The following is a 24,169-nucleotide window of genomic DNA, read 5'->3' as shown; positions in this document are numbered from 1 at the left end:
TTTGGTATAAAATACCAAACATTGTAACATTGGCTTCCTCCTATAAGCATCCATATAGCTCAAACCCTAACCATTCATCAACCTTATCAGTCATCATTCCGGCGAACGGCGATCGGCGATGTCTCACTTCGGTAGATCAGGTCCTCCGGACATCAAAGACACCTACTCTCTGCTCGTTCTCAACGTTACTTTCCGTAATTATCCCTTCTCTTTCCCTATAATTAGCTCTCTTTTTTTCTTCTTTTATAACAAAGTTATTGAATCTGACAGTCCATTACTGTTTCCTTGTACAGGTACCACTGCTGATGACTTGTTTCCTCTATTCGATAAGTATGGAAAAGTAGTCGATGTCTTTATTCCTAGAGACCGAAGGTTCTTTTCTCTCATACCTCTTTTTTGCAGAAGCGTTAGTATTTGGCAATGTTACGAAGCTGAAGTGTTAGCATTTATATATTTTACCTTTTCTCTATAATCTTTTGCTTGTTATATGTATTTTCTTTGGGTGATTGAGGAAGCTGGTAAGTATATTTGCTATGTGTTTGTTGTCTTTTTTATTTTTTTCTCCACCAGCTTCATTAGATGATGTCTCAATTAATATGACACATTTTATTTCAGGACAATCTAAAACGTTTGACATCATTAAACTAATAATATCATCATGTACTTTACTTACAACTTTGATGAGTTCGAATTCGTATACTTTGCAACTTTTGAAAATTTAAATTCATTTGCTATATTATCTATCAAACACACTTTTCAAACATTATCCTGATATAATATTTTATGACCATTAATATAATACGTAATTCAAATTAATATTTTAAACTCTGTATTATTTCTTCCCATTTGCATAGCCCTCAGTGAGCAACTTAAGCTGGTACCTGCACTGTTAGGTGGAAGGATGCAGTTATTCATTACCATTATATAAATATGAAATGGAATGGGAAGGAACTGATTTCTCCTTTTCAAATGTTACTTCTGATTGTTTTACATTACTTATGAACTGAGACATATGTATGATGTCTTGGTGTTATCTTGATACGGAGATAGACAAAGATGTAGCCATATCCCTAGTCTTTGACACGTACAATGTTTATTTTGTGCTTTAGGACGGGAGACTCTAGGGGTTTTGCATTTGTGCGGTACAAGTATCAGGATGAGGCTCAAAAGGCAGTGGAAAAGCTTGATGGTAAGTGATCACACTAATATTTGGGTGGTAACCTTATGTTGCTGTTGTTCACACTAATATTTGATCACAGGAAGAGTTGTAGATGGTCGAGAAATAATGGTTCGATTTGCAAAGTATGGCCCAAATGCTGAGAGAATGTAAGTTTTATTTGATGCAAGTATTCATTAAGTTGCGGAGATTTCCTTGTTTTAAAGTTGTGATTTTCATTCTTGTTATTTTAGGTGCATCTTTATTCTATAAACTGAGTTGTAATAGCCTTTTGTTTTGTGGGAAAAAACCATGCCTGATGGAGACTAGGATTGTTTTTTTGATCAGTGACAAAGGTAGAATTTTGGAGCCTGTACAGAGGACAAAGGGAAGGTCAAGAAGCCGCAGTCCTAGACCAAGGTAAGAGCTTAAAATTTATTTATGTCACTTAAAGCGCTAACATGGACATTGGGGTTTCCATTATAATATAATTGTTTGTGTCAATGTTATCTTGGTCATTGTCTTTGTTGATTTGTCATCATCAAACATTAGGGGTATTTCCTATAGGGAAATTCATGTGAATTTATGATCACACATTCTTTCTACGTCAAGGGCAATGTTTTTATAAGTGAAAAGCGAAAAGCGAAAAGAAACAAGGTCCATGGGACTTGAATCGGAACATGAGAAGTGAAGTGCACCGCTTCTTTTAAAGCACACAATCTGTTTTTTTACTAATCAATTTGCCCGTGCTTTGCGGTCATTAAAGAAGATAGGAGTTTAAGATATGATGATCTAGTAATAAATTTGATGTTGTAATATTTACACACACACAACTTCACAACTGTCTATGTCACCAATTCTCAAATTCAATTCATTCAAGTTGTAGAAGTAAAAAAATAATTATCATACAATGAACTTTGGAGCTTGGAAAAGGAAATCTACTACGATTAGGAGATGATGTCCTATCTAGGTGCCTTCTTAATCAACTAGATGGGAGTACTTGATCCAGAAAATGCTTGTTTTTTTCTTGTTTCTATTCTCACCTGAGTTGGATTAAAACATCTTTTGCTTCTATACCCAAAGTAATGATAAAAATTTCACATTCTTATTTTATAAAAGTTTACAGAGGCGCGGTAGCTTTTTCATCTTTTGCGCTGGAAAAAAGAAGACAATATAGGAACTATTTGCATCTGGCTTGTGAAGTGGGCTATACCTAGCAACCCTTTTAGTTGTTGCACTGAAATAATGAACTATTGCACCAGCCATGGAACCGACCAAAGTTGTCTTCAAGAGAAAACAATGGTAAATCCTAACCTGCAAATCGTGAACTTTAAGTTGATTACCATTTAAACTAACTAAATTCTAAAATAAAGTGAATATGCAACACATGGCAACAAATTTAATTTTGTAAAAGTAAACTTTTGATAACCTTAGTTTACTTTGAAACACCAAGTTAGAATGAAATTGACCCCATACAATGAAAAGGACTCCCGCAAACGGTTAGAATGAAATTGACCCCATACAATGAAAAGGACTCCTGCAAACGGTAATGTTTCGATTTTCCATTGGTCGGTCGGTCTGCTATCCGGAACAAACCTTTGTACAAATAGTCTTGAATGAGATTCTCGGAATTTACACAATTATTTGTAGAGTGAGTCCATATACAAGATTTTATTTTTCTTGGAAGCACATAATCTATAAAAAAGCATAATATTTCATACATGAATTTTGTATTATTTATACTAATGATCAAATAGTAAAATGGTGATTTGTCACCGGGCAGCACATTACACATTAGCAGATGGATGCTATAAATTCCTCTGAAAAATCATTAAATATTGTGTGGCCATAATTAATTGAAACATCCAATATACACCAATATTAATCCAGCTCCAAGTTTTTCAAAAAACCGTACTTATCTTGTAAAAAAGATTCAAAAACATTACTTTTCTTTTGATCACTTTGCACATCATTATTTGAAGTGCACACTTTCTTGAAGCACGTGACTTCCTTGAAGTGATAACCCTTTACTTTGCTTCACGATTAATAACAATGGTGAATAGAAACAATCTTAAAAGGTTCTTAAAAAACAAGTTAACACCGTCTTTAGTTGGGGTGGACGGAGAGGTTGTGGGGTAGGGAAAAAAAGAGTAGAGCCTTTTTTTGTATCTGTTAAGTATAAGACTATTGGAAGTTAAACTAGATGGTTGGATAGCCTGCCTTTTTTTTTTCCTTTTCGCAAAACTTTTCAAAATTGGACTGAAGTAAAGAAAGGTTTATCTATGGTTTACTTAATTTCTGAAAGTACTAATCAACTAGGAGTAGAATGTCAAAATACTCCAACCTTATGGAAGTGAACATACAAGGCTCATTTATGGAAGTGAACATACAAGTTCCTCATTCGTGAGCCTTCCCTCTTTATGGAATCAAACATAGTTTAAGTCATTTGGAGATTTAGGGTTTCCCCCCAATTTCTCATAACATTATACTGTTGGCAAACGTTTCCTATGCTCAGGATTAGAAATTTTGATTTCTATCTAATTTTGATATCAAGGGCCTGTTTGGATTGGCTTATTGCTTTTGGCTTATATCATAAGTTAAGATTTCTAACTTATGACTTTTGACTTATTTTTGTTATTTTGACCTTAAAAAAAGTGCTTAAAAACTCTTTTTAATTTTATCCAAACACTTCAAAAGTACTTAAAAGCATTTTTAGCTTAAAAGCACCTAAAATAAGCCAATCCAAATAGTCTCTAAAATAGTTATCAGAATTTTTCTTCTGTAACTAGAGTATGGAGGCTTAGACAGTGTTGTCAAAGGCACACTTAAAGGGCGCTTAAGTATTGAAGCAAGGCACAAAACGTGTTGAGTGCTTTATCTCGCTTAATGTGCGCTTCAGAGTCTTCATCAAGGTGTGCGCTTCAGAGTCTTCATCAAGGTTTGACGACATACTTTTCCTTGCCAATGAGCTGCTTATGAAGAAGCGGCACTAAACAATTGAAATTTCACTTTATCATATTTTTTTTTCCAATTTCTTTGTTTATATATTTGTCGTTCATGCTTATAATTATTTGTGCCCTTTTCATTAAAATCCACGCTTTATTTGCGCGTTGTGCTTAAAACCCCAACGAACCTTAGAGCTTTTTTGCACTTTAATAACATTGGTCTTAGATCGATCCTTAAAATCATGCTGCAATATTTACTGGTAGAAAATTGTACTACCTGCTTTAGAGATGCTATTTTGGATCTCATGACCCTTTGCAATCAAAACATGTCAAAGTGCTTTTCATAAAAGAAAACATGTAAGAAATGCTGATGATCTGGTTTTGTTGAAATTCCCTGTCGTTTCCATCCTCAATGAAATGTGGATGATCTGGAGTAAGGAATGGAAGGGAAATGGTGATGCTTAGCTTATGTTTCCAGAGTTTTTCAGTTTACAAGCCTTACTAGTTGAATTTTTATATTTTTTTGAATTTTCAGATACTCTCTTCTGAATTCTATGGACCGGTTTGGGCATGAGAATTATTCATTTTTTTCCTGGAAAATTTTCACTTTATTTGAGAATTAGAGTTTGGCCATGAAAATTCCAAATATAACTTGAAATTGTATTTGAAAAATATCCAAAATCCCGTTTTCACTTTCACTATATTTTTCTTTTTCGAATTATAACTTAGTTTATTTTTATTTTTATAAGAAATGACTCATTTATATCAGCCCCTTCGACAGCATTTATTTTTTCCCTTCGACAAGCTGTTGCATGCTCTCTGCTACTACCCAATTACCCAATATTCTTAACTTCATGGACAAAACTTGCACTCTTTGGGAGTTGATTAGTTTGGGGAAACAATAACAATCTTTAGAGTTAAGGAATGTGGCTTTTATATATTGCATAAAATAATAATGATAAGATGGTTTGGGTAGAGGAAGAAAATAATAAGGGCGACAAATTTGGTTAAATTAGTCAAGTTGGATGGTTTTGTTGGTTTTAGGAAATAGAGGGTATAAATCACGTTTCATGATTTTTTACGAAAAGTACATTCGAACATCCAAATATTATTTACAAAAACTATGACCAAACACAATTAGAAATTCTTAATAAAGGAAAATATTTGTAATAGTATGTAGTAGCTTGTGTATAGGATCTGACTATCTATTGTGAGATATTTCTCTTTTAGACCAGATTTGATCGTCTGTTTTAGGTTAATTAGTCAAGTTGAGTGATTTTGCTAGGTTTTTAGAAATTGGGGGTATAAATCATATTTAGAAAAAGTACATTCAAATTCGAATATTCTTTGTAAAAGGTATGGCCAAACACAATTCCAAATTTAAAAATTTCAGATAAAGTGAATAATATTTTGTTTTTATGGCCAATCACAACAACAACAACAACAACAACAACCCAGTGAAATCCCACAACATGGGGTCTGGGGAGGGTAGAATGTACGCAGACCTTACTCCTACCAAGGTAGGACGGCTGTTTCCTGGAGACCCTCGGCTCAGTAAAAGCATAAATGCATAAAAAAAATGTTAGATAAGAATAGAAAATTAAAAGCTTTATGAGAAAAACAACAAACAAATAACAAATAGATAACAAATAAATACAAATAAATAAAGACTAATAACAAATAACGATTAAATAAATAATGAAAGCGTCACAGGTAAAATTGAGTAATCAGAGCATAGAAAGTAATAAATAATAACAGAAATAACAGAAATCAGAACTCAAAGCGCAAGAGATCGTAATGCACTACTACACCTATGAATAGAGAAGAATAACGAGACTATGAACTAGACTTCTACCCTAATGTGGGTCCTCCACACCCTCCTATCTAAGGTCATGTCCTCCGTAAGCTGTAACTGCGCCATGTCCTGTCTAATCACCTCTCCCCAATACTTCTTCGGCCTACCCCTACCTCTTCTGTAACCATCCATGGCCAGCCTCTCACACCTCCGCACTGGCGCATCTGTGTCTCTCCTCTTCACATGTCCATACCATCTCAGTCGTATTTCCCGCATCTTGTCTTCCACCGAGGCCACTCCTACCTTGTCCCGAATAGCCTCATTTCTAATCCTGTCGCTCCTGGTGTGCCCACACATCCATCTCAGCATTCTCATCTCAGCAACTTTCATCTTTTGAATGTGAGAAGTCTTAACTGGCCAACACTCCGCCCCATACAGCATAGCCGGTCTAACCACCACTTTGTAGAACTTGCCCTTAAGTTTTGGTGGCACATTCTTGTCACATAGCACTCCGGAAGCGAGCCTCCATTTCATCCACCCTACCCCAATACGATGTGTGACATCATCGTCAATCTCCCCGCTGCCTTGCATGATAGACCCAAGATACTTGCAACTACTTCTCTTTTGGATGGCCTGAGCACCAAGCCTAACTTCAACGTCAACCTCCTGAGGTGTCTCACTGAACTTGCACTCTAAGTACTCTGTCTTTGTCCTACTCAACTTAAACCCTTTAGACTCCAAGGTATGTCTCCAATCCTCCAGCTTAGCGTTAACTCCGCGGCGAGTCTCATCGATCAGGACTATGTCATCCGCGAAAAGCATACACCATGGCACCGCACCTTGAATTTGTCGCGTTTGTAATGGAACTTGCCCTTAATGTATCGGCAGATTTGTTAAGCTTTCTTTTTTTGGCCAAGTTTTTTTCCTCGTATTGAATTGATTGATTGAGTTGATAATGACGTTATTTGGTCTTCATGCTTTCAATTCCTCTGGAATATGTAGCAAACATCTCAATATGGTAAGCTGAGAGAGGGGAAGCAGGAAATCAGTAACATTGTTACCTTACTTGAGCCATTAATGTTTATGATAATCAATAATGATGTGATTTTACTTGCTTCCTGCCATTAGTGATTAAATGGAAGAAACCATTTGTTTTTAATTAATTAAAGCAATCTTGATTGCTGACATTTCAAAATAACCGAGTAGGTTCACAAACATGTTTCATTTTGATTAGATGGAGGTGCCTTTATATGTCCAACATCATCACCCACTGCCTGACTGGATACTAATATCAGTTTTCTGGCTTGCAATTGTGTACAGAACAAGCTATAACATCAAAGCATTTTCTGCGTGTGGAATATGGTGATCTCATCAAGGCATAAATATTTGAGCTTTTGTGGATAAGCATATTTTGGTGTTAGAATGGATACTGGTGTTAAAATGAATTTTCTCTTTACCCTTCTCCCTTCGTTGATATTCTTCTGCTATAACCATTTCCTCTCCAAAACAAGGTGGAAGCCACATAATCTGGCTTCCCCTTTTGTGTGGTACTTGAGTTGAATGACTGACATTTTGCTTTTAGCTTTAGAGAGGTTAAAGAGTTGTATATACAATCTTATCTTCACCCTTTTTTGTTTCTTTATCTTAGGCATCGAGATCATTATAGGGACAGGGATTCTAGAAGGAGAAGCCGAAGTAGAAGTAGAAGTAGGGGAAGGTATGACCGTGATCAATACCGTGGAAGAGACAAAGATTACCGTCATCGGAGCAGAAGCCGCAGCCCTGATTACCACAAAGGTCGTGGTAGAGGTAAATATGACGAGGACAGACGCAGCAGAAGTCGGTCTCATGGAAGGTAGAACTTTTCTTATTAATATTTTACTTCTCGTCTCTCTCTTCCCCCATGGAGAATTTTTTTTATAAGCTTTGTGTAACATTTCATTTTATATATAAGTGCCTCCCCTGCTCGCCGTAGCGTCAGTCCTCGAAGGAGCCCTTCTCCACGTAGAACAACCCCTTCTAGGGATGCTAGTCCAGATGGACGTAATCACAATGACCGGTCTCCAACTCCAAAGAGTATCTCTCCGCGGGGTAGACGTGCTGGCTCTCGCAGCCCCTTGCCACGTTCTGATGCTGATGTAAGTTGTGGCTGTCATATGTTGTTTTATTGTAGTTTAACTTGATGAAAAAGCATTATTTTATTTTGCAGGATTAAGGAGCAAGGGAGGAGGCCACAGTTGTAATCTGGCTCTGGTCGATGCTGCATATCAGGACATTCCCAAGTGAATGATCCTTTCATCTGTATTCTGCGTGCTAGAACTGGTTGGCCAGACTTATTTATAAGGTTTAGCTTCTTTTTGTTGTACTTGATCCATACCAGAACTTCTTTTGATGTTACCTCTGCATTCTGGTATTATGGAATGGTGTTGTGATATTAAGATTTCTACTGTTGGTTTATAATTACGCTATTGTGGATTTTCTTTCTGGCTTTATTTGGTTTCTTATTGTTTTTCTGATTCAAAGTATACTTGCATGGAATATTGTGATGGTTTTCCTTGTTGTAATTTACTTATGATGGGAATTATTGGCCTTCTATAGTTGGGTCCATGAAAAGTCAATGTGGCTGAATCACAAGACGATGCAGCAGCTGTTGATGCTGTTATATTTGCTGTTGGTTGTAATATTGTTGCCGTTCACAAACTAGTATTTCTTCGCTGAATGGCAAGGAGATGCAGCAGCTGTAGATGCTGTTTTAACTTGGCTGCTTATAATTTGTTGCTGGTGACATACTACTGTTTGTTGGTTGAATGCAAGCAGATGCAGCAGCTGTTGGTGCTGTTTTAGCTTTGCTGTTGTATTTTTGTTGCTGGTGACAAATTACATTTTCTATACAAATGTTCAGGATGGTCATGATCGGTAAGGATAAGAAACTTCTGAATTACTGAATTAACACTAGGTTTATGCCTTTGGCCTGACAGTCATTTCGTTTTTCTGTCTTAACTTCATAATCTGCTCTGAGGAGGTGTTAGCTGTGATCATCTTAAAGATGAAAGGAATCCACATGTCTAAGTGTAGCAGTTGAAGTTGATTCCAGGTCGAGATTTGTTATACCGAGTAGAGATTTCAATATAAGACCAAATCAATGAGTTCATGGGTAGTAGTTGTTTCATCATAAACATCTTGCTGACTTAATTTTTTATTGATCTTAAAAAGGATAAATAATTATTGAATTTCCCTATCTGTAAATACTTTGTTCCAGCGACTTTATTTGCTTTATGGTCTCGAAAGTGTTCAAGTACATATCACCACCTATAATTAAGCTAATGATAGATGCACTATGTTACAGCACATGACTTATACTCGTGAAGTTCTCGCTGATCTCAGTATATCTTTTCTTGCTGTTAGCTGATAGCCTATCAAACTGATCCTGCTTTTTGGTGTTGATAGTTTGCTTGAATTGTTCAATTGGATGCATGCAGGAGCTAAGTTGTGTGTTTATATTGTGCTCAGTCTCCTCTGATATGCACCATCCTGTGTTTCAGTGGTTATTTTTTCAGTGAAATGTGTGCACATTATCGATTTGGAGATCTGATCGATTCCTGTGAGTGATTAATTTATCAAACTTAACCTTCTTCGACTCCATCTTCAAGTGGTTGGATGCATGTATTCCCACCTTCCGTATTATCTTCATATTTGCAATTAGTTTATAGAAGTCACAGTAGAACTTTCCAATGGCATTTAGAGGGGGAATTGGAACTCCTGATCTCTTGAGGCCCTAGTGGTTTTAGTGCCACAACCTTTTAGTTGAGGTTATGGGATAGCGGCTACGGTATTTTCATTACTATAGGCGGGCATGATACCCTTTGTCTATTAGGGTTCCAATGTGGTTGTGTATTAGAACTCTGTTGATTGATGCAAGTATGGGGTAAATTACTATGTTATGGTTTGGTGTAAGCATTGGTAAGTTTATATCTATAATAGCTGGAAGTTTGTAATACTCGAGACTTGCCACATTTTGTGCTGCTGTTTTTCTTTCTCACTTCCAAGCGCTACAAATTTCAGCCATCCGAACAAAAACTGTGAGACATTTCTTCTTCTTGGGCCATCCCAACAAAAATTGCAACATTCCGCAGTCATGGCCCGAAAAATGATACAACTATTGACAGGGTCATTGACACTTATGTTCTTAAAAGTTTGTGTTGGACTTCAATTTTTTTCTTCATGACAAACAACTTTTGCAGGCATAAGTTTTTTTTTTTTACGTCATAATATCCCACTGCATGACTTGAGAACTTATGCCCACTGAGCATAAGTTTTATTATTAAAAGACAAATTAAAAATAAGCTTTTTTGAAAGGCAAGTTGTTTAATTTCTTTCTATTGCATGTCCATTAGCTCGTCAATTACAAAATGACTTTTGAATATATTTTTGGAGATCTCCCGATATATTTCCTCATCTTAATTTAAGGCTAAGTACCACACTTACATGAACAGTAACTCATTGACTTCCAAGTCATTCCGAGTCTACCCTGTATTTTACAAGCTGAGAATTACATCCATTTACTCACAAGTCGTGTGTAATGACTTGTAGCCCGTCATTTGAAATGTAAATTGTGCAATGACTTGTAGCCCGTCAATTACGAAATGAATTTTAATTCGTTGGTATATACTTACACGAACAGTGACTCATTGACTTCCAAGTCGTTCTAATTCTACCCGTGTTTTACAAGCTGAGAATTAAACTCAGCAAGACTTGTAGTGAAACTCAGCAAGACTTGTAGTGATTCACTGCAATATAAAACTATAACTGCACAAGTAATCAATAACAAAAACAAACAACTGAAATCTTTTATCCTTCAAGATGATTCCCAGAATATTTTATTTCCTTCAGTTTTTCACTCTCTTCACTGTTACTTTTGCTTCCACTGAGGAAGCAACTGCTCTCCTCAAATGGAAAGCAACTTTCCTAAACCAAAATAATTCCTTATTGGCTTCATGGACACTAAGTACTGATTCATGCAGGGATTGGTATGGAGTTATGTGCTTTAATGGTCGGATAAACAGGCTGAATATTACGAATTCTAGTGTTGTTGGTACACTCTATGATTTTCCATTTTCATCTCTCCCGTTTCTTCAATATGTTGATCTTAGCATGAACCAGTTTTCTGGTATCATCCCCCCTGCAATAGGAAACCTCACTAATCTTGTCTATCTTGACTTGTCGTCTAATAAGTTTTCAGGCAAAGTCCCACCTCAAATCGGCTCACTATCCCATAGTAAACTTTCTGGTTCAATTCCTGCAGAAATAGGGAAAATGAAGTCACTTGAGAATTTATTTTTACAGAGTAATAATCTTTCTGGTTTGCCTGGCCTCAAAATTCTCTACCTTTATTCTAACCAACTTTCTGGTCCCATTCCTAATGAGTTGGGAAATTTGAAAAACCTCAATGATATGGCGCTATCCGATAATCAGCTTAGTGGTTCAATTCCAACCACTTTAGGCGATTTAATGGAGCTTGAAACTCTCTACCTTTATTCTAACCAACTTTCTGGTCCCATTCCTAGTGAGTTGGGGAATTTGAAAAATCTCAATGAGATGGAGCTATCCGATAATCAGCTTAGTGGTTCAATTCCAACCACTTTAGGCGATTTAATTGGCCTCAAAATTCTGTACCTTGATTCTAACCAACTTTCTGGTCCCATTCCTACTGAGTTGGGGAATTTGAAAAACCTCAATGATATGGAGCTATCCCATAATCAGCTTAGTGGTTCAATTCCAACCACTTTAGGCGATTTAACTGGCCTCAAAATTCTGTACCTTCATTCTAACCAACTTTCTGGTCCCATTCCTACTGAGTTGGGGAATTTGAAAAACCTCAATGATATGGAGCTATCCCATAATCAGCTTAGTGGTTCAATTCCAACCACTTTAGGCGATTTAACTGGCCTCAAAATTCTGTACCTTTATTCTAACCAACTTTCTGGTCCCATTCCTAGTGAGTTGGGGAATTTGAAAAATCTCAATGAGATGGAGCTATCCGATAATCAGCTTAGTGGTTCAATTCCAACCACTTTAGGCGATTTAATTGGCCTCAAAATTCTGTACCTTGATTCTAACCAACTTTCTGGTCCCATTCCTACTGAGTTGGGGAATTTGAAAAACCTCAATGATATGGAGCTATCCCATAATCAGCTTAGTGGTTCAATTCCAACCACTTTAGGCGATTTAACTGGCCTCAAAATTCTGTACCTTCATTCTAACCAACTTTCTGGTCCCATTCCTAGTGAGTTGGGAAATTTGAAAAACCTCAATGATATGGCGCTATCCGATAATCAGCTTAGTGGTTCAATTCCAACCACTTTAGGCGATTTAATGGAGCTTGAAACTCTCTACCTTTATTCTAACCAACTTTCTGGTCCCATTCCTAGTGAGTTGGGGAATTTGAAAAATCTCAATGAGATGGAGCTATCCGATAATCAGCTTAGTGGTTCAATTCCAACCACTTTAGGCGATTTAATTGGCCTCAAAATTCTGTACCTTCATTCTAACCAACTTTCTGGTCCCATTCCTACTGAGTTGGGGAATTTGAAAAACCTCAATGATATGGAGCTATCCCATAATCAGCTTAGTGGTTCAATTCCAACCACTTTAGGCGATTTAACTGGCCTCAAAATTCTGTACCTTCATTTTAACCAACTTTCTGGTCCCATTCCTAGTGAGTTGGGGAATTTGAAAAACCTCAATGAGATGGAGCTATCCGATAATCAGCTTAGTGGTTCAATTCCAACCACTTTAGGCGATTTAATTGACCTCAAAATTCTGTACCTTCATTCTAACCAACTTTCTGGTCCCATTCCAAACGAACTTGCATATTTGGATAACTTGGTTTCCCTGTCAATGTCTTACAATGACTTTTCAGGCCAGTTGCCAGAGCGGCTTTGCCAAGGTGGGAAACTTGAGAACTTAACAGTCAATAGTAACAATCTTACAGGGCCAATCCCAAGAAGCTTGAGCAAGTGCTGGAGTTTGAAAAGGGTTCGCTTCAATAACAACAGTTTTAGTGGGAATTTATCTGATGCATTTGGCATCCATCCAGAGCTTCTGTTCATTGATTTGAGTGACAATGATTTTCGTGGTGAACTCAGCAGCAACTGGGGGAAATGCAAAAAATTGACTGATCTGCGGATAGCCAGAAATAACATTGGTGGCAGCATACCGCCAGAAATTGGAAACATCAAAGGGCTTCTAGGACTAGATCTTTCATCGAATCATTTGATTGGGCAGATTCCAAAGGAATTTGGAAAATTAACCTCTCTGGTTAATCTTTTTGTGCAAAACAACTATATTTCAGGCAATATACCTCGGGAACTTGGGTCACTGATAAAGTTAGAGTCCCTCGATCTGTCAGACAACAGATTGAATGGGTCGATCCCAACGTTTATAGGAGATTTCATGCACTTGTTTCAGTTGAACCTGAGCAACAACAAATTTGGCCAAAATATTCCAATGGAGATAGGGAGGATAACTCAGCTTAATGTACTTGATTTGAGCCATAATCTTCTGGTTGGAGATATGCCCCCTCAGTTAGCCAATTTGAAGGTGTTGGTAAACTTAAATCTTTCCCACAATGGCCTATCTGGGCGCATTCCGGAAGAACTCGAAAGTTTGACTGGTTTGCAGGATGTCGTATTGTCATACAATGAGTTGGAGGGTTCAATCCCAAATAATAAAGCTTTTATGAATGCTTCATTAGAAGGTAATAAAGGTCTTTGCGGCAATGTAACTGGACTTCAGCCCTGCAAAAGACCATCTTCTGTGGTGAAGAAGCACTCATTGGCGAAGGGACGTAAACTCATCCTCATCACTGTACTTCCTGTTATGGGAGCACTAGTTCTACTCTGTGTTTTCATTGGTGTTCCGTTTATGTGTGATAAAAGAAGGAAAATTGGAGATGTTGAAAGAAGGGATGATGGTTGGCTTTCAATATCCATGTTAGATGGAAAGGCATTGTACAGGGACATCTTAAACGCCACAGAAGAGTTTGATGCAAAATTTTGCATCGGGCAGGGAGGACACGGAAGCGCTTACAAGGTAAACCTTCCATCATTAGGGAATATAGCTGTGAAGAGACTTCATTCTTCATTTGAGAATGCACATCCCAAAAGCTTCATGAATGAGGTAAGGGCATTGACTGGGATCAAGCACCGGAACATTGTGAACCTCTACGGCTATTGTTCGAATGCACATCACTCATTCTTGGTTTATGAGTATGTGGAGAGGGGGAGTTTGTCTAGTATTTTGAGCAATGAAGTTGAGTCCAAGAAATTGGATTGGCTTAAAAGGGTGAATATCATCAAAGGTGTTGCTTTTGCTTTATCTTACATGCACCAGGATTGTTCACCACCAATTGTTCATCGAGACATATCAAGCAGTAATGTTTTGCTTGATTCTGAGTATGAAGCTCGTGTTTCAGATTTTGGCATAGCTAAGCTTCTCAAGCCAGACTCATCCAACTGCACTACGCTAGCAGGCACATATGGCTATGTTGCACCTGGTAAGTTTTAACTATTTCATGAACTATAGCCAAACGCTCCATTGTGTTTATCTCATTAACACATTTAAATTGTTAATATTGTTTTGGAAATTGTATTGTTCAGAGCTTGCATATACTATGAAGGTTACGCAAATGTGTGATGTGTATAGCTTTGGAGTATTATCATTGGAGATAATCAAAGGAAAGCATCTTGGGGAATACATTACTGTGCTAGCAAATTCATCGATTATAGATCATGAGCAGCTTAGCGATTTGCTGGATGAACGTCTTCCATATCCTGAAGATAGAGTAAAAGAGGTTTTGGTTTTTATCATCAAGCTAGCATGCTCTTGTTTGCTTGAAACTCCAAAATCAAGGCCAACAATGCACTTCATATCTCATAAGTTATCATCAATGGATGCACGTCCACATACTCGTCAGAGAAACCCCCATGTAAGGCGAGCTACATAATCCCTGATATGTATCAAACTAACATCTCAATAAACAGAAATCGTGGTTGTAAAATATTGGAGATATTTCACTAGAGAAATAAATTTTTTCTGCTTCTTTGGCCTTCAGAAAAAATCAAGAATTCAAGTTGTTGCATTTTTTGTTGCTTTCGATTGTTCTATAGAACATATGCAGGAACTCTAGTTTTAATGATTTACTAGTCTTTTGGTTTGCGACTCTTAAAAGTTTCCTTTTGGCCATGATTGATCCAAGCAAATACCATACTAGTCACTGTTGTTAATAACCATAAATTCGTCCTGCCATAATTTTTCTGAAATATGACTCTTTCTGAAATCTGTTAAAAGACCAACTCCAGCTCCTTGTTTTTAATTTACTGTTTTTGGAAAACATATTTCACCTTTTAAAAAATAAAATGAAACATATCTTTAATCCATAAGTTCTAAAACTATCAAACATGCATAATTAAGTTTGGGGCAAAATTATCATTTTTATAATGAACTAGTTAATACATATCCTAAAATTGCAACGCAATATTTTACTAAATACTATTAATAACACAATTATTTTGAAACATAATATTTTGAAACTGAACTTATGAATATAGATACATTTTATAGGAACTAAGTTATGTGTGTTATGAACTGAAGTTATACCAGCATAAGTTCATTAGAATTAAGCGGCATAACTTGTTATGCCTTGTAAGACATAACTTGTATTATATTGTAAGACGAAATATATATTTTGTCTTGTGATATTTTTTTTTGAATGTCAAGATATTTTGGTCATTATATGTTAAAGTGCTCAAGGGCAAAAATTAAACACCACTAATTTGATGGGCAAAAACTAAAAATCACCCAAAATAAAAGCATTCATGAGAATGACTGATGTATGTGAGAGACTGAGACTTTTCTTCTTCTCGGGCCATCTCATAAGCAAAAGTTGAAACTAAGAGTGTGTTTGGTATGAGAATATTTTTTAATTTTCTCATATTTGGTTGATTTAAATATTTTGGAAAATATTTTTCAAATAAACTTATTTTCCTCAAATTTGAAGAAAATGGCTTCTTTCCAAAAACTAAGAAAAACATTTTTCAAAACTCTTCTCCAACCTTAAATTACAATATTTTCTTGGCCAAACCTATCGCTTGCCCCTTAAACTTGACATCAACATTTCACTTAGACATCTAAACCAAGATATGTTCATTTTAGACACCTAATGTAAGGGTCTATTGTGTCATTTTGACACTTTTTAATCAATCTGACGTTTGAGTGTAGAGCGTGTATTACACTTTCCTCCACATAGATTAGTTGACCAATTAAATCCTGCCAATACTACCAACTTTACATGTCATATAACTTTAAAATTAAATAACCAAAACTTGATCTTCAACACAGTTCATTGTCTCTTCAGTTCAAAGAAACCCCCTTTTCCTTCTTCACCGATCAAAATCCACGCAAGTATATGAAAGTTCAATTTTCCTTGATTTTCGTTCAATGACCAAAACTTGAACTTCAACACACTGTGTCCATTGTCTCTTCAGTTTAAAAGGATCCCTCTTCCTTCTTCACTGATCAAAACCTAGGTAAGTGTATGGAAGTTCAATATTTCTTGTTTTTCATTCAATTCTTAGTTAATACTAACTGTTATGTTTTTTTTATGTTACCAATTTTCAGGTTTAAAAGTTGAAATCAAGTGTTGGAGATTGCATTTTTGTTGGGTGTTTTGACATTTCTATCAACTGCTTCTTGAAGTGACATTAATTTGTGTTTGCATGTTTCATCCTTGAAGAAGAAGGTGTATGTTCTGGTTTGGTTGTGTCTACTCTCTGTTAGCATTTTGTAACTAGTTTTTTTTTGGAAATTGCACTGATAAAGTAAGGGGATTTTTGGGTATTTCCTTTTTGAAATATGGACGACTATATATTGACATGTTTTCATCATGGGGGTCATGTTATTGCAGACCCTAACCCTACTTACAGAGGATAAGTAGATGTATTTGTCGTTGCCACTGATAAAGATCATTTTAGCCTTATCGAGTTTTTTTCATACACTGAAGACCTTGGGTACACAAATGTGAAGGGTTTTTACTGTCAAAATGAAATTAACAATGAATTTGTCCAAGTTACTTCTGATATTCAATTGTTAGACTATGTGAAAGACTTAATAGATGGTGATGACTGTCATGTTTATGTGGTCCATGAAATTGATGAGTTAGAGGAACCAACTCCAGCTGGTCTTTTGCCGTGGCCAGGCTCTATTGATGTTGGAAATGTGGAGAATGAGGTTGTTACAGATGTGAATGAGACTGAGGATATTTCAGATGTGAATGAGTCAGATCTGCATAGTAGTGACTCAGATATAAATGCCATTTCTGATGAAGATGGTTCAGATGTTGATGAAGAATTGAGATCTTTTAGATCTGAAAAGAGGAACAAAAGAAATTCTAATCCTAAGAGAAAAAAGAAAGTACCTGAAGAAATACCAATAGGTGAAGCTGGTATTGATAGAGGCTTTGAAGATATTGGAAGAAATAAAAGGATAGATATGTTGACAGATTAGGAGGAGATGAAGATTATATTGATAGCTCAGACTGTGATAGTGATAATAGCACAGATGTGGTAGATGTAGAAGCTGTTAGGGGTGTTGAATAACCAGGAAGAAGGAAGAGTAAAAATATCAGGTATGATGCTGAATGTGAAGTCTCTATTTTTGAACTTAGAATGATTTTTGAAAATGCTAAACAATTTAGAAAGGCTTTGGCAAATTATGCAGTAGAAAATAATTATCAGATTAAGTTAAGGCCTAATGAAACTCATAGAGTGAGGGCTAAATGTAAATTCAAAGAAAAATGCAAATGGTTGTGTTATGGTGCAACTGATAGAGATTCTGGTAACTTTTTGATCAAGAACTACCATCCTATACATAAGTGTTCTCCATCAAATAAGAACAAAATGTGTACAAGTAAATTCCTAGCAAACAAATTCAGGGATGAAATAACTAAACCGTCACGCCTCGGGAGGGTACCCTAGACGTAACCGGCACTCAGAAACCATTTCTGGCTCCCAAGCGAACCACATAGCCTGATCACACATCCGTTCATTCATTCGATCAGCGGAAGACAAAAGAATAAAGAGAATATTCAGTGGGCAACTCAAACCTCAGTCTAACTCAAAGAATAAAGGCCATGGGCCAACAAATTCAACTCTAATATTTGTCATTATAAATAGTTTGACAAGAATAACTCGATCGACTCATCACTATCTAGTCTATGAAGCCTCTATCACTACTATCTAATTGGTGCCAATGACATGTTCATGGCTACCTCGAATCAAAATGAAAAGGGCTAACTCGATGCAAGAATACACAGACGGTGTCCTTCGAACGTAGGGGAGGACTCACCACCACGCTGAGTGCGAATAGATCCCCAATGATGCTCCTATTGACGATCTCTCAAACCTGTTTCTGCATCATGAAACGATGCAGGCCAAATGGCGTCAGTACGTGGAATGTACTGGTATGTAAAATGGCAGAATGAACATACCTCAAAGAAGAATAGCAGCGGTCCAAATATCTCAAATTGAAAGATAAGAGAGACTCAACAAGGCGTCATAAGTCTAAAGTAATAATACATTTTTAGACAAAGATCAATCATATACCATACAGTCCAATCCAATCATACACAATACCGTTCAATCAACTCATTTACAATTCGATCCCTTTCAATCATGTACAATCCGATTATATACACTCAACTCAACAATTAACTCAATAATCAAATCCAATCTAGTCACATACCATTCCATTCATTCCAATCACATATTCATCTACTCCAATCCAACCGTATACAATCTACTCAACATTCAACTAATACAATCAGCTCAAAGGACTCAACTCAGTAAATATGCAAATTAAATTATGCAACGTTTTACAATTCAACTCGAAGGACTCAACTCAATAAATATGTAACAACTCACTCAAGTGTCCTAAGTCTAACAAGAAATTGTGTAGACCGGACTAACTCATAAGCATATAGCGACTCACTCAACTCAACTGACTCAGAGTACTATCAAGACCTAAATGGGAGTTTCTCTTAACCGACAACCAATACTTATGAGCCAGTGAAGGTACAACGAAACGACGTCGTTGCCACGCCCGTTCATACCTTGCCAGGGCATGAATGACGAACCTCATGGATCCAATCCAACCAAGTCCTATAATGTCAGGACAAATCTCTCGGGGAAGCATCCGACTTAACGGTTCAATCCCCCCTACGTTTGGCAACACAGGTATTGGGTTCGAGTATGGACTGTACTCTTGCTCAATTCGGTGCTCGATACTCCTCCCATGACTCCATGCTCATAAAACTCCTTCAATCATCTCAAACAAGCCCTCACGGCTAGTTTCACGTGGAACATTGCCACCTCATCAACTCTATTCTCATTTCAACTCAATTAACTCATAATGACAAGTCTCATTGGACCTTCTTTCAAATCGACTCATCTCAAATCATCAAACATCTACTCCAAAATCCTCATTTTTATCCTATGTTCATTTTATAGAAGCAAAGGGACATTCTTAACTAATCAATTCATTCTTTTCATTTCAATCAATACATATATATACACACAACTATCCATCTCAACCTCAAGACATTTAGGACAAGAAATCGCATCTTGAGTTCATGTGAATAAAACATGGACCCATACTCTCAACAAAACTCAACTCAAGAATATCGTCAATACCTATAAATCTATATACAAAGATACATTTGTAGCCAAAAATATGAAAGATAACTATTTAGTAACTCAAGTCATTAAAAACATCAATCAACTAATAGTACTTAAAAACATTCCATAGTTTAGGAAAACTTTCAAGAAAACCTTCTTAGAAGGTTCAACTCTTTCACAACTTCTATCCAACACATATGTGGGCATATGGAAGAACTAAATCCATATTTTAGGTTAGCCTTACATACCTTGTTTGAAGACTTTGAAGGAACTTGATGTTAGGTCTTCAATGGAAGACTTGAATCCTTGAAACTCTTGAAGGCACCCTTTGTTGGAGATGGATTTGGAGAAGAAGAAGAAGAAGAGAGGGAAAAATATTTAGGGCTTTTTAGAGAGAGAGAGAGGACTGAAAAATGGTCCAAAAACGTCCAAAAATGGTGTATATATAATTTGGAAAAAGTCCAAGTTGCCCCTCTTCAAAAATCTGAAAATTGGGCAAAAAATCTTGTTGGCGCTATAGTGGCGCGTCGCGCCACTGGGGCGCCAAGCCTATATTTCGCCCAAGCCTGAATATTCCTGCAGTGCTAGTTCGTAGTAAAATGGCCATAACTTTTGACTCCGAACTCCAAAAATTGTAATCTTGGTGGCGTTGGAAAGAAGACTCAAAGACCTTTAATTTGGTAGGTCGTGGTCCACCCAGTTATTTATATACTAGGATATATGATCGTTTGAAGTTGACCCTTATACTAACTCGTCCGAAAACTTAATCGATTGGAGTTCTTTGGACTCGACTTGGTGTTAGAGATCCCTTATGACCCCTAAACACATCTAAAACACTTCAAATACTTAGGAATTAATCCTAACTCATATGTAGAATTACAAGTCCTCCGGTCTGAGTCTACCCACACGTGAAGAAATGTTTGATTCTTCGCGAAAAATTTTCCGGGGTGTCACATAAACAATCGTCCATAAAGATTTGAGAAATACAAGAATTGTGCAGGGAGAAGTTAGGATTGTATGTGGGTAGGACCGTCTGTTACTAGGCAAAGCTAATGATTTTTAGAGAATCCATGGGTGACTGGAATATGGAATTTGCAAGATTATGTGATTATGCTAAGGTTATAAAACAGACCAATCCTGGTAGTTCTGTCTTTTTAAGAATGGATGGAGAAACTGCACCAAGAAAGAATTTGTTTTTGTACTTCTATGTGTACTTGGAGGCATTGAAAAGAGGGTGGAAGGAAGGATATAGAAGAATAATAGGATTTGATGGATGTTTCTTAAAGGGTGCTTGCAAGGGTGAACTTCTAGTAGCAGTTGGCAAGAATGGAAATAATCAGATGTTTCTTATAGCCTGAGCAGTTATAGATAAGGAAACTAAGTATAATTGGAGTTTCTTCATCAATTACTTGAAAGAGGACCCGCAGTTGGGTACTGGACAGGGTCTTACTGTGATGGCAGATATGCAAAAGGTAATTACATATTACATTTGCTAAAGCTATTAGATTATCTATTAAGTATTGAATTGGATTTTGTTTAATCAGATGTTTCTTATAGCCTGAGCAGTTATAGATAAGGAAACTAAGTATAGTTGGAGTTTCTTCATCAATTACTTGAAAGAGGACCTGCAGTTGGGTACTGGACAGGGTCTTACTGTGATGGCAGATATGCAAAAGGTAATTACATATTACATTTGCTAAAGCTATTAGATTATCTATTAAGTATTGAATTGGATTTGTTTTCTTTGTAGGATTTTCATGCAGCAGTTGCTGAACTGCTACCAAATGCTGAAGTTAGAATGTGTGCTAGACACATTTGGTCTAATTGGAATCAAACTTGGAAAGGAGAGGAAAGGAGAAAACAATTTTGGAGATGTTCAAAGTCAAGTTTTGAAGTGAAGTTCAAGGATGAGCTTCATAAAATGAGCAAACTTGGTAAGGATATTTGTGCTGACTTATTGCATTATCCAAAGGTGTCATGGATTAGGGCATTCTTTCAAGAGCATTCCAAATGTGATGTAGTTGAAAATAACATGTGTGAGACCTTTAACTCATGGATCATATTATGTAGACACAAATTTATAATAACTATGTTGGAGGAAATTAGAAGAAAGATAATGGCAAGATCTGTGAACATGATTAAGTTTGCCAACACCTGGATATCTGATATTGCACCTATGGCTAGACTTATCTTAGAGGAGAATAAGGACAAGTCTAGGACATGCAAGGTGCTTTAGAATGCTGATGTTGGGTTTGAGATTGGAGAAGGGGAGTATAGGCATACAGTTAACTTGGCTGATAGAGTTTGTAGTTGTAGAACTTGGCAACTGAGAGTCATTCCATGCCAACATGCTATTGCTGCTTTGTGCCACATAGAACAGGAGACTGAACCTCTTGTGGAGCATTGGTATAAGAAGGATACCTTCTTAAAGGCTTATAGTCATTTCATCCAACCAATTTCAAATATGAAGATGTGGCCTGAAACTAACAATCCAAGGATTGAACCTCCGGAACCTAAACCAATGCTTGGCAGACTTGCAAGAAATAGAAGAAAGGGCAAAGATGAACCAAGAAAGAAGTATGGAAAAATTTCTAAACAAGGGGTGAAACAAACTTGTTCCATGTGTAAACAGCAAGGTCATAACAAGAGATATTGCAAGGTAACATAGCTAAACGGTAAAAATTAAAGACCAGTCTGTTTGTTAATTTGAAGGACAAATTATGTTATTTCTTCCTATTGCATGTCCAGTAGAGCGTCAATTAAGAAATGACTTTTGAATATATTTCCACAACTTTAAGCAAACTATAATAATACTGTTGATACATTGACAAATAATTTTTTAAAATATTATAAGATAGAAGATGTGTTTACAATATTATTGTTACGACTTTATAAATCGTTAGAAAATAGAAGAAGAAAATACGAATCCAATGCATAATCTTTCGAGTTGTTCACGATATCTATTTCCATAAACTGATCACAATTCAATAGCCTTCATCTTATTCTTCAAATCAAACTAAAACATGAATATAATAAGCATATTTGGAAGCATAATAATTTAAAAAGCCAATCATTCATTTCTTTTTACAATATCTCTATTTATAGGATTAAAATATGAAATATCAAATACTGTAATATAATTATGAATTATTTTAGGGATTATTATAATAAAAGGTTTTTAGAGTAATAAAAATATAGACCATTAAGATTTACATTTTAAAAATGACTCTTAAGCATTACATATTTAATATAAGTAATAATGTTAAAGAAGTGATTTTTTTGGTTTTTTAGCATAACACATAAATGAGAGAGAAATAGAGAAAAATCCCCAAATTAAGGAAAATAAATAAATAAATAAGTAGAGATGTCACCTCATTTTTTCTATTCCTAACTTTATTATTATATATAAATTTAAATATTTAAAATATGATTTTTTTCTTCAACTACAAATGAATTAGATTAACACTTAGTTGTATGTTTTTCATTAATTTTGAGTCTTGCATAATTAATAGAGGTGAAGCTACAAATAAAATTCCTCAATAAGAATGTAAAGGAAGCAATGGATTTCAACTCTCTTTTTTTTTTGCTTTGTTAGAGTAGAATTTGGGAACTGTCATAATTTTATTTTTGTAAAACATTTAAAAGAAGTCAAACATTTTTTTTTAAAAAAAATGTAAAGGAAAAGACTCAAAATCTTTTTAGCCTTTATACTTTTCTACGTGTTTATTTTCCTAAAAATAAAAAAGTGTGTCTATATTTTATTTATGATTCACACGAGGTACATTTATAAAAAAAAATGTTGTTAGTAGTAGTTTGTAAGCAATATTATTAAAGAAAATGGCTACTTTTAGAGTTGTGAGTAATTATCGTTTCCATAATTTGGATAATAAAATCAATAATCTTATGTGAGAGATCAAAGAGTATGACGTAAATTTTTATAAAATAGTTAAAATACTTACATATTTATCAAAATACTATCTTCATGTTATCAATATTTGCTACAAAATAATCACTATTTACATATTTCAAATAATAAATTTAAATAATATATTCCTAAATGAGATCAAAAAGTAAGATGTAAGTTTATATAAAATAATTAAAATACGTATATACGTGTGTGTATATATATATAGAGAGACTTTTGTATTATACTAATGATCAAATAGTAAAATGATGATTTGTCACGGGATAACACATTACACATTAGCAGATGAATGCTATAAATTCCTCTGAAAAATCATTAAATATTGTGCGGCCATAACTAATTGAAACATCCAATATACACCAATATTAATCCAGCTCCAAGTTTTTAAAAAAAACGTACTTATCTTGTAAAAAAGATTCAAAAACATCACTTTTCTTTTGATCACTTTGCACATCATTATTTGAAGTGCACACTTTCTTGAAGCACGTGACTTCCTTGAAGTGATAACCCTTTACTTTGCTTCACGATTAATAACAATGGTGAATAGAAATAATCTTAAAAGGTTCTTAAAAAACAAGTTAACACCGTCTTTAGTTGGGGTGGACAGAGAGGTTGTGG

The 24,169-nt window shown here is 35.7% G+C and overlaps 2 protein-coding genes across 4 annotated transcripts; both read left to right on the top strand.

The window, feature by feature from the left end:
- Nucleotides 1-39: 39 nt before the first annotated feature.
- LOC129902214 (serine/arginine-rich splicing factor SC35-like) lies at nucleotides 40-9,144 on the top strand. Of its 3 annotated transcripts, XR_008770062.1 has the most exons (10): nucleotides 40-194; nucleotides 294-372; nucleotides 1,110-1,189; nucleotides 1,260-1,326; nucleotides 1,505-1,576; nucleotides 7,545-7,751; nucleotides 7,851-8,034; nucleotides 8,106-8,240; nucleotides 8,495-8,812; nucleotides 8,919-9,144. XR_008770062.1 is itself a non-coding variant. In XM_055977314.1 (8 exons), exons 1-8 carry the CDS (start codon nucleotides 119-121, stop codon nucleotides 8,109-8,111), a joined length of 771 nt encoding a protein of 256 aa, XP_055833289.1. In that variant the 5' UTR covers nucleotides 40-118; the 3' UTR covers nucleotides 8,112-8,375. The 3 variants fall into 3 exon arrangements, 1 of the variants encoding a protein (XP_055833289.1); XR_008770061.1 differs by having other exon boundaries at nucleotides 8,495-9,144; XM_055977314.1 differs by lacking the exons at nucleotides 8,495-8,812; nucleotides 8,919-9,144 and having other exon boundaries at nucleotides 8,106-8,375.
- Nucleotides 9,145-10,494: 1,350 nt separating this feature from the next.
- LOC129904167 (probable leucine-rich repeat receptor-like protein kinase At1g35710) lies at nucleotides 10,495-15,013 on the top strand. The gene is made up of 2 exons (XM_055979710.1): nucleotides 10,495-14,450; nucleotides 14,554-15,013. Exons 1-2 carry the CDS (start codon nucleotides 10,757-10,759, stop codon nucleotides 14,898-14,900), a joined length of 4,041 nt encoding a protein of 1,346 aa, XP_055835685.1. The 5' UTR covers nucleotides 10,495-10,756; the 3' UTR covers nucleotides 14,901-15,013.
- The last annotated feature ends 9,156 nt before the right edge of the window (nucleotides 15,014-24,169 follow it).

This window comes from Solanum dulcamara, chromosome 9 (genome assembly GCF_947179165.1).
Source record: "Solanum dulcamara chromosome 9, daSolDulc1.2, whole genome shotgun sequence".
NCBI classification, from domain to species: Eukaryota; Viridiplantae; Streptophyta; class Magnoliopsida; order Solanales; family Solanaceae; genus Solanum; species Solanum dulcamara.
Note: the sequence above shows the minus strand (reverse complement) of the source record. Positions and strands in the feature narration are given on the sequence as shown.

What these genes read in the sequence shown, in the direction of transcription:
- LOC129904167 (XM_055979710.1), top strand. Translation starts at nt 10,757, where the DNA reads ATGATTCCCAGAATATTTTATTTCCTTCAGTTTTTCACTCTCTTCACT. An exon ending in ATATGGCTATGTTGCACCTG is followed by an intron (nt 14,451 to 14,553) that starts GTAAGTTTTAAC and finishes TGTATTGTTCAG; the next exon opens with AGCTTGCATATACTATGAAG.
- LOC129902214 (XM_055977314.1), top strand. Translation starts at nt 119, where the DNA reads ATGTCTCACTTCGGTAGATCAGGTCCTCCGGACATCAAAGACACCTAC. An exon ending in TTTATTCCTAGAGACCGAAG is followed by an intron (nt 373 to 1,109) that starts GTTCTTTTCTCT and finishes TTTGTGCTTTAG; the next exon opens with GACGGGAGACTCTAGGGGTT. An exon ending in AGAAGTCGGTCTCATGGAAG is followed by an intron (nt 7,752 to 7,850) that starts GTAGAACTTTTC and finishes TTTATATATAAG; the next exon opens with TGCCTCCCCTGCTCGCCGTA.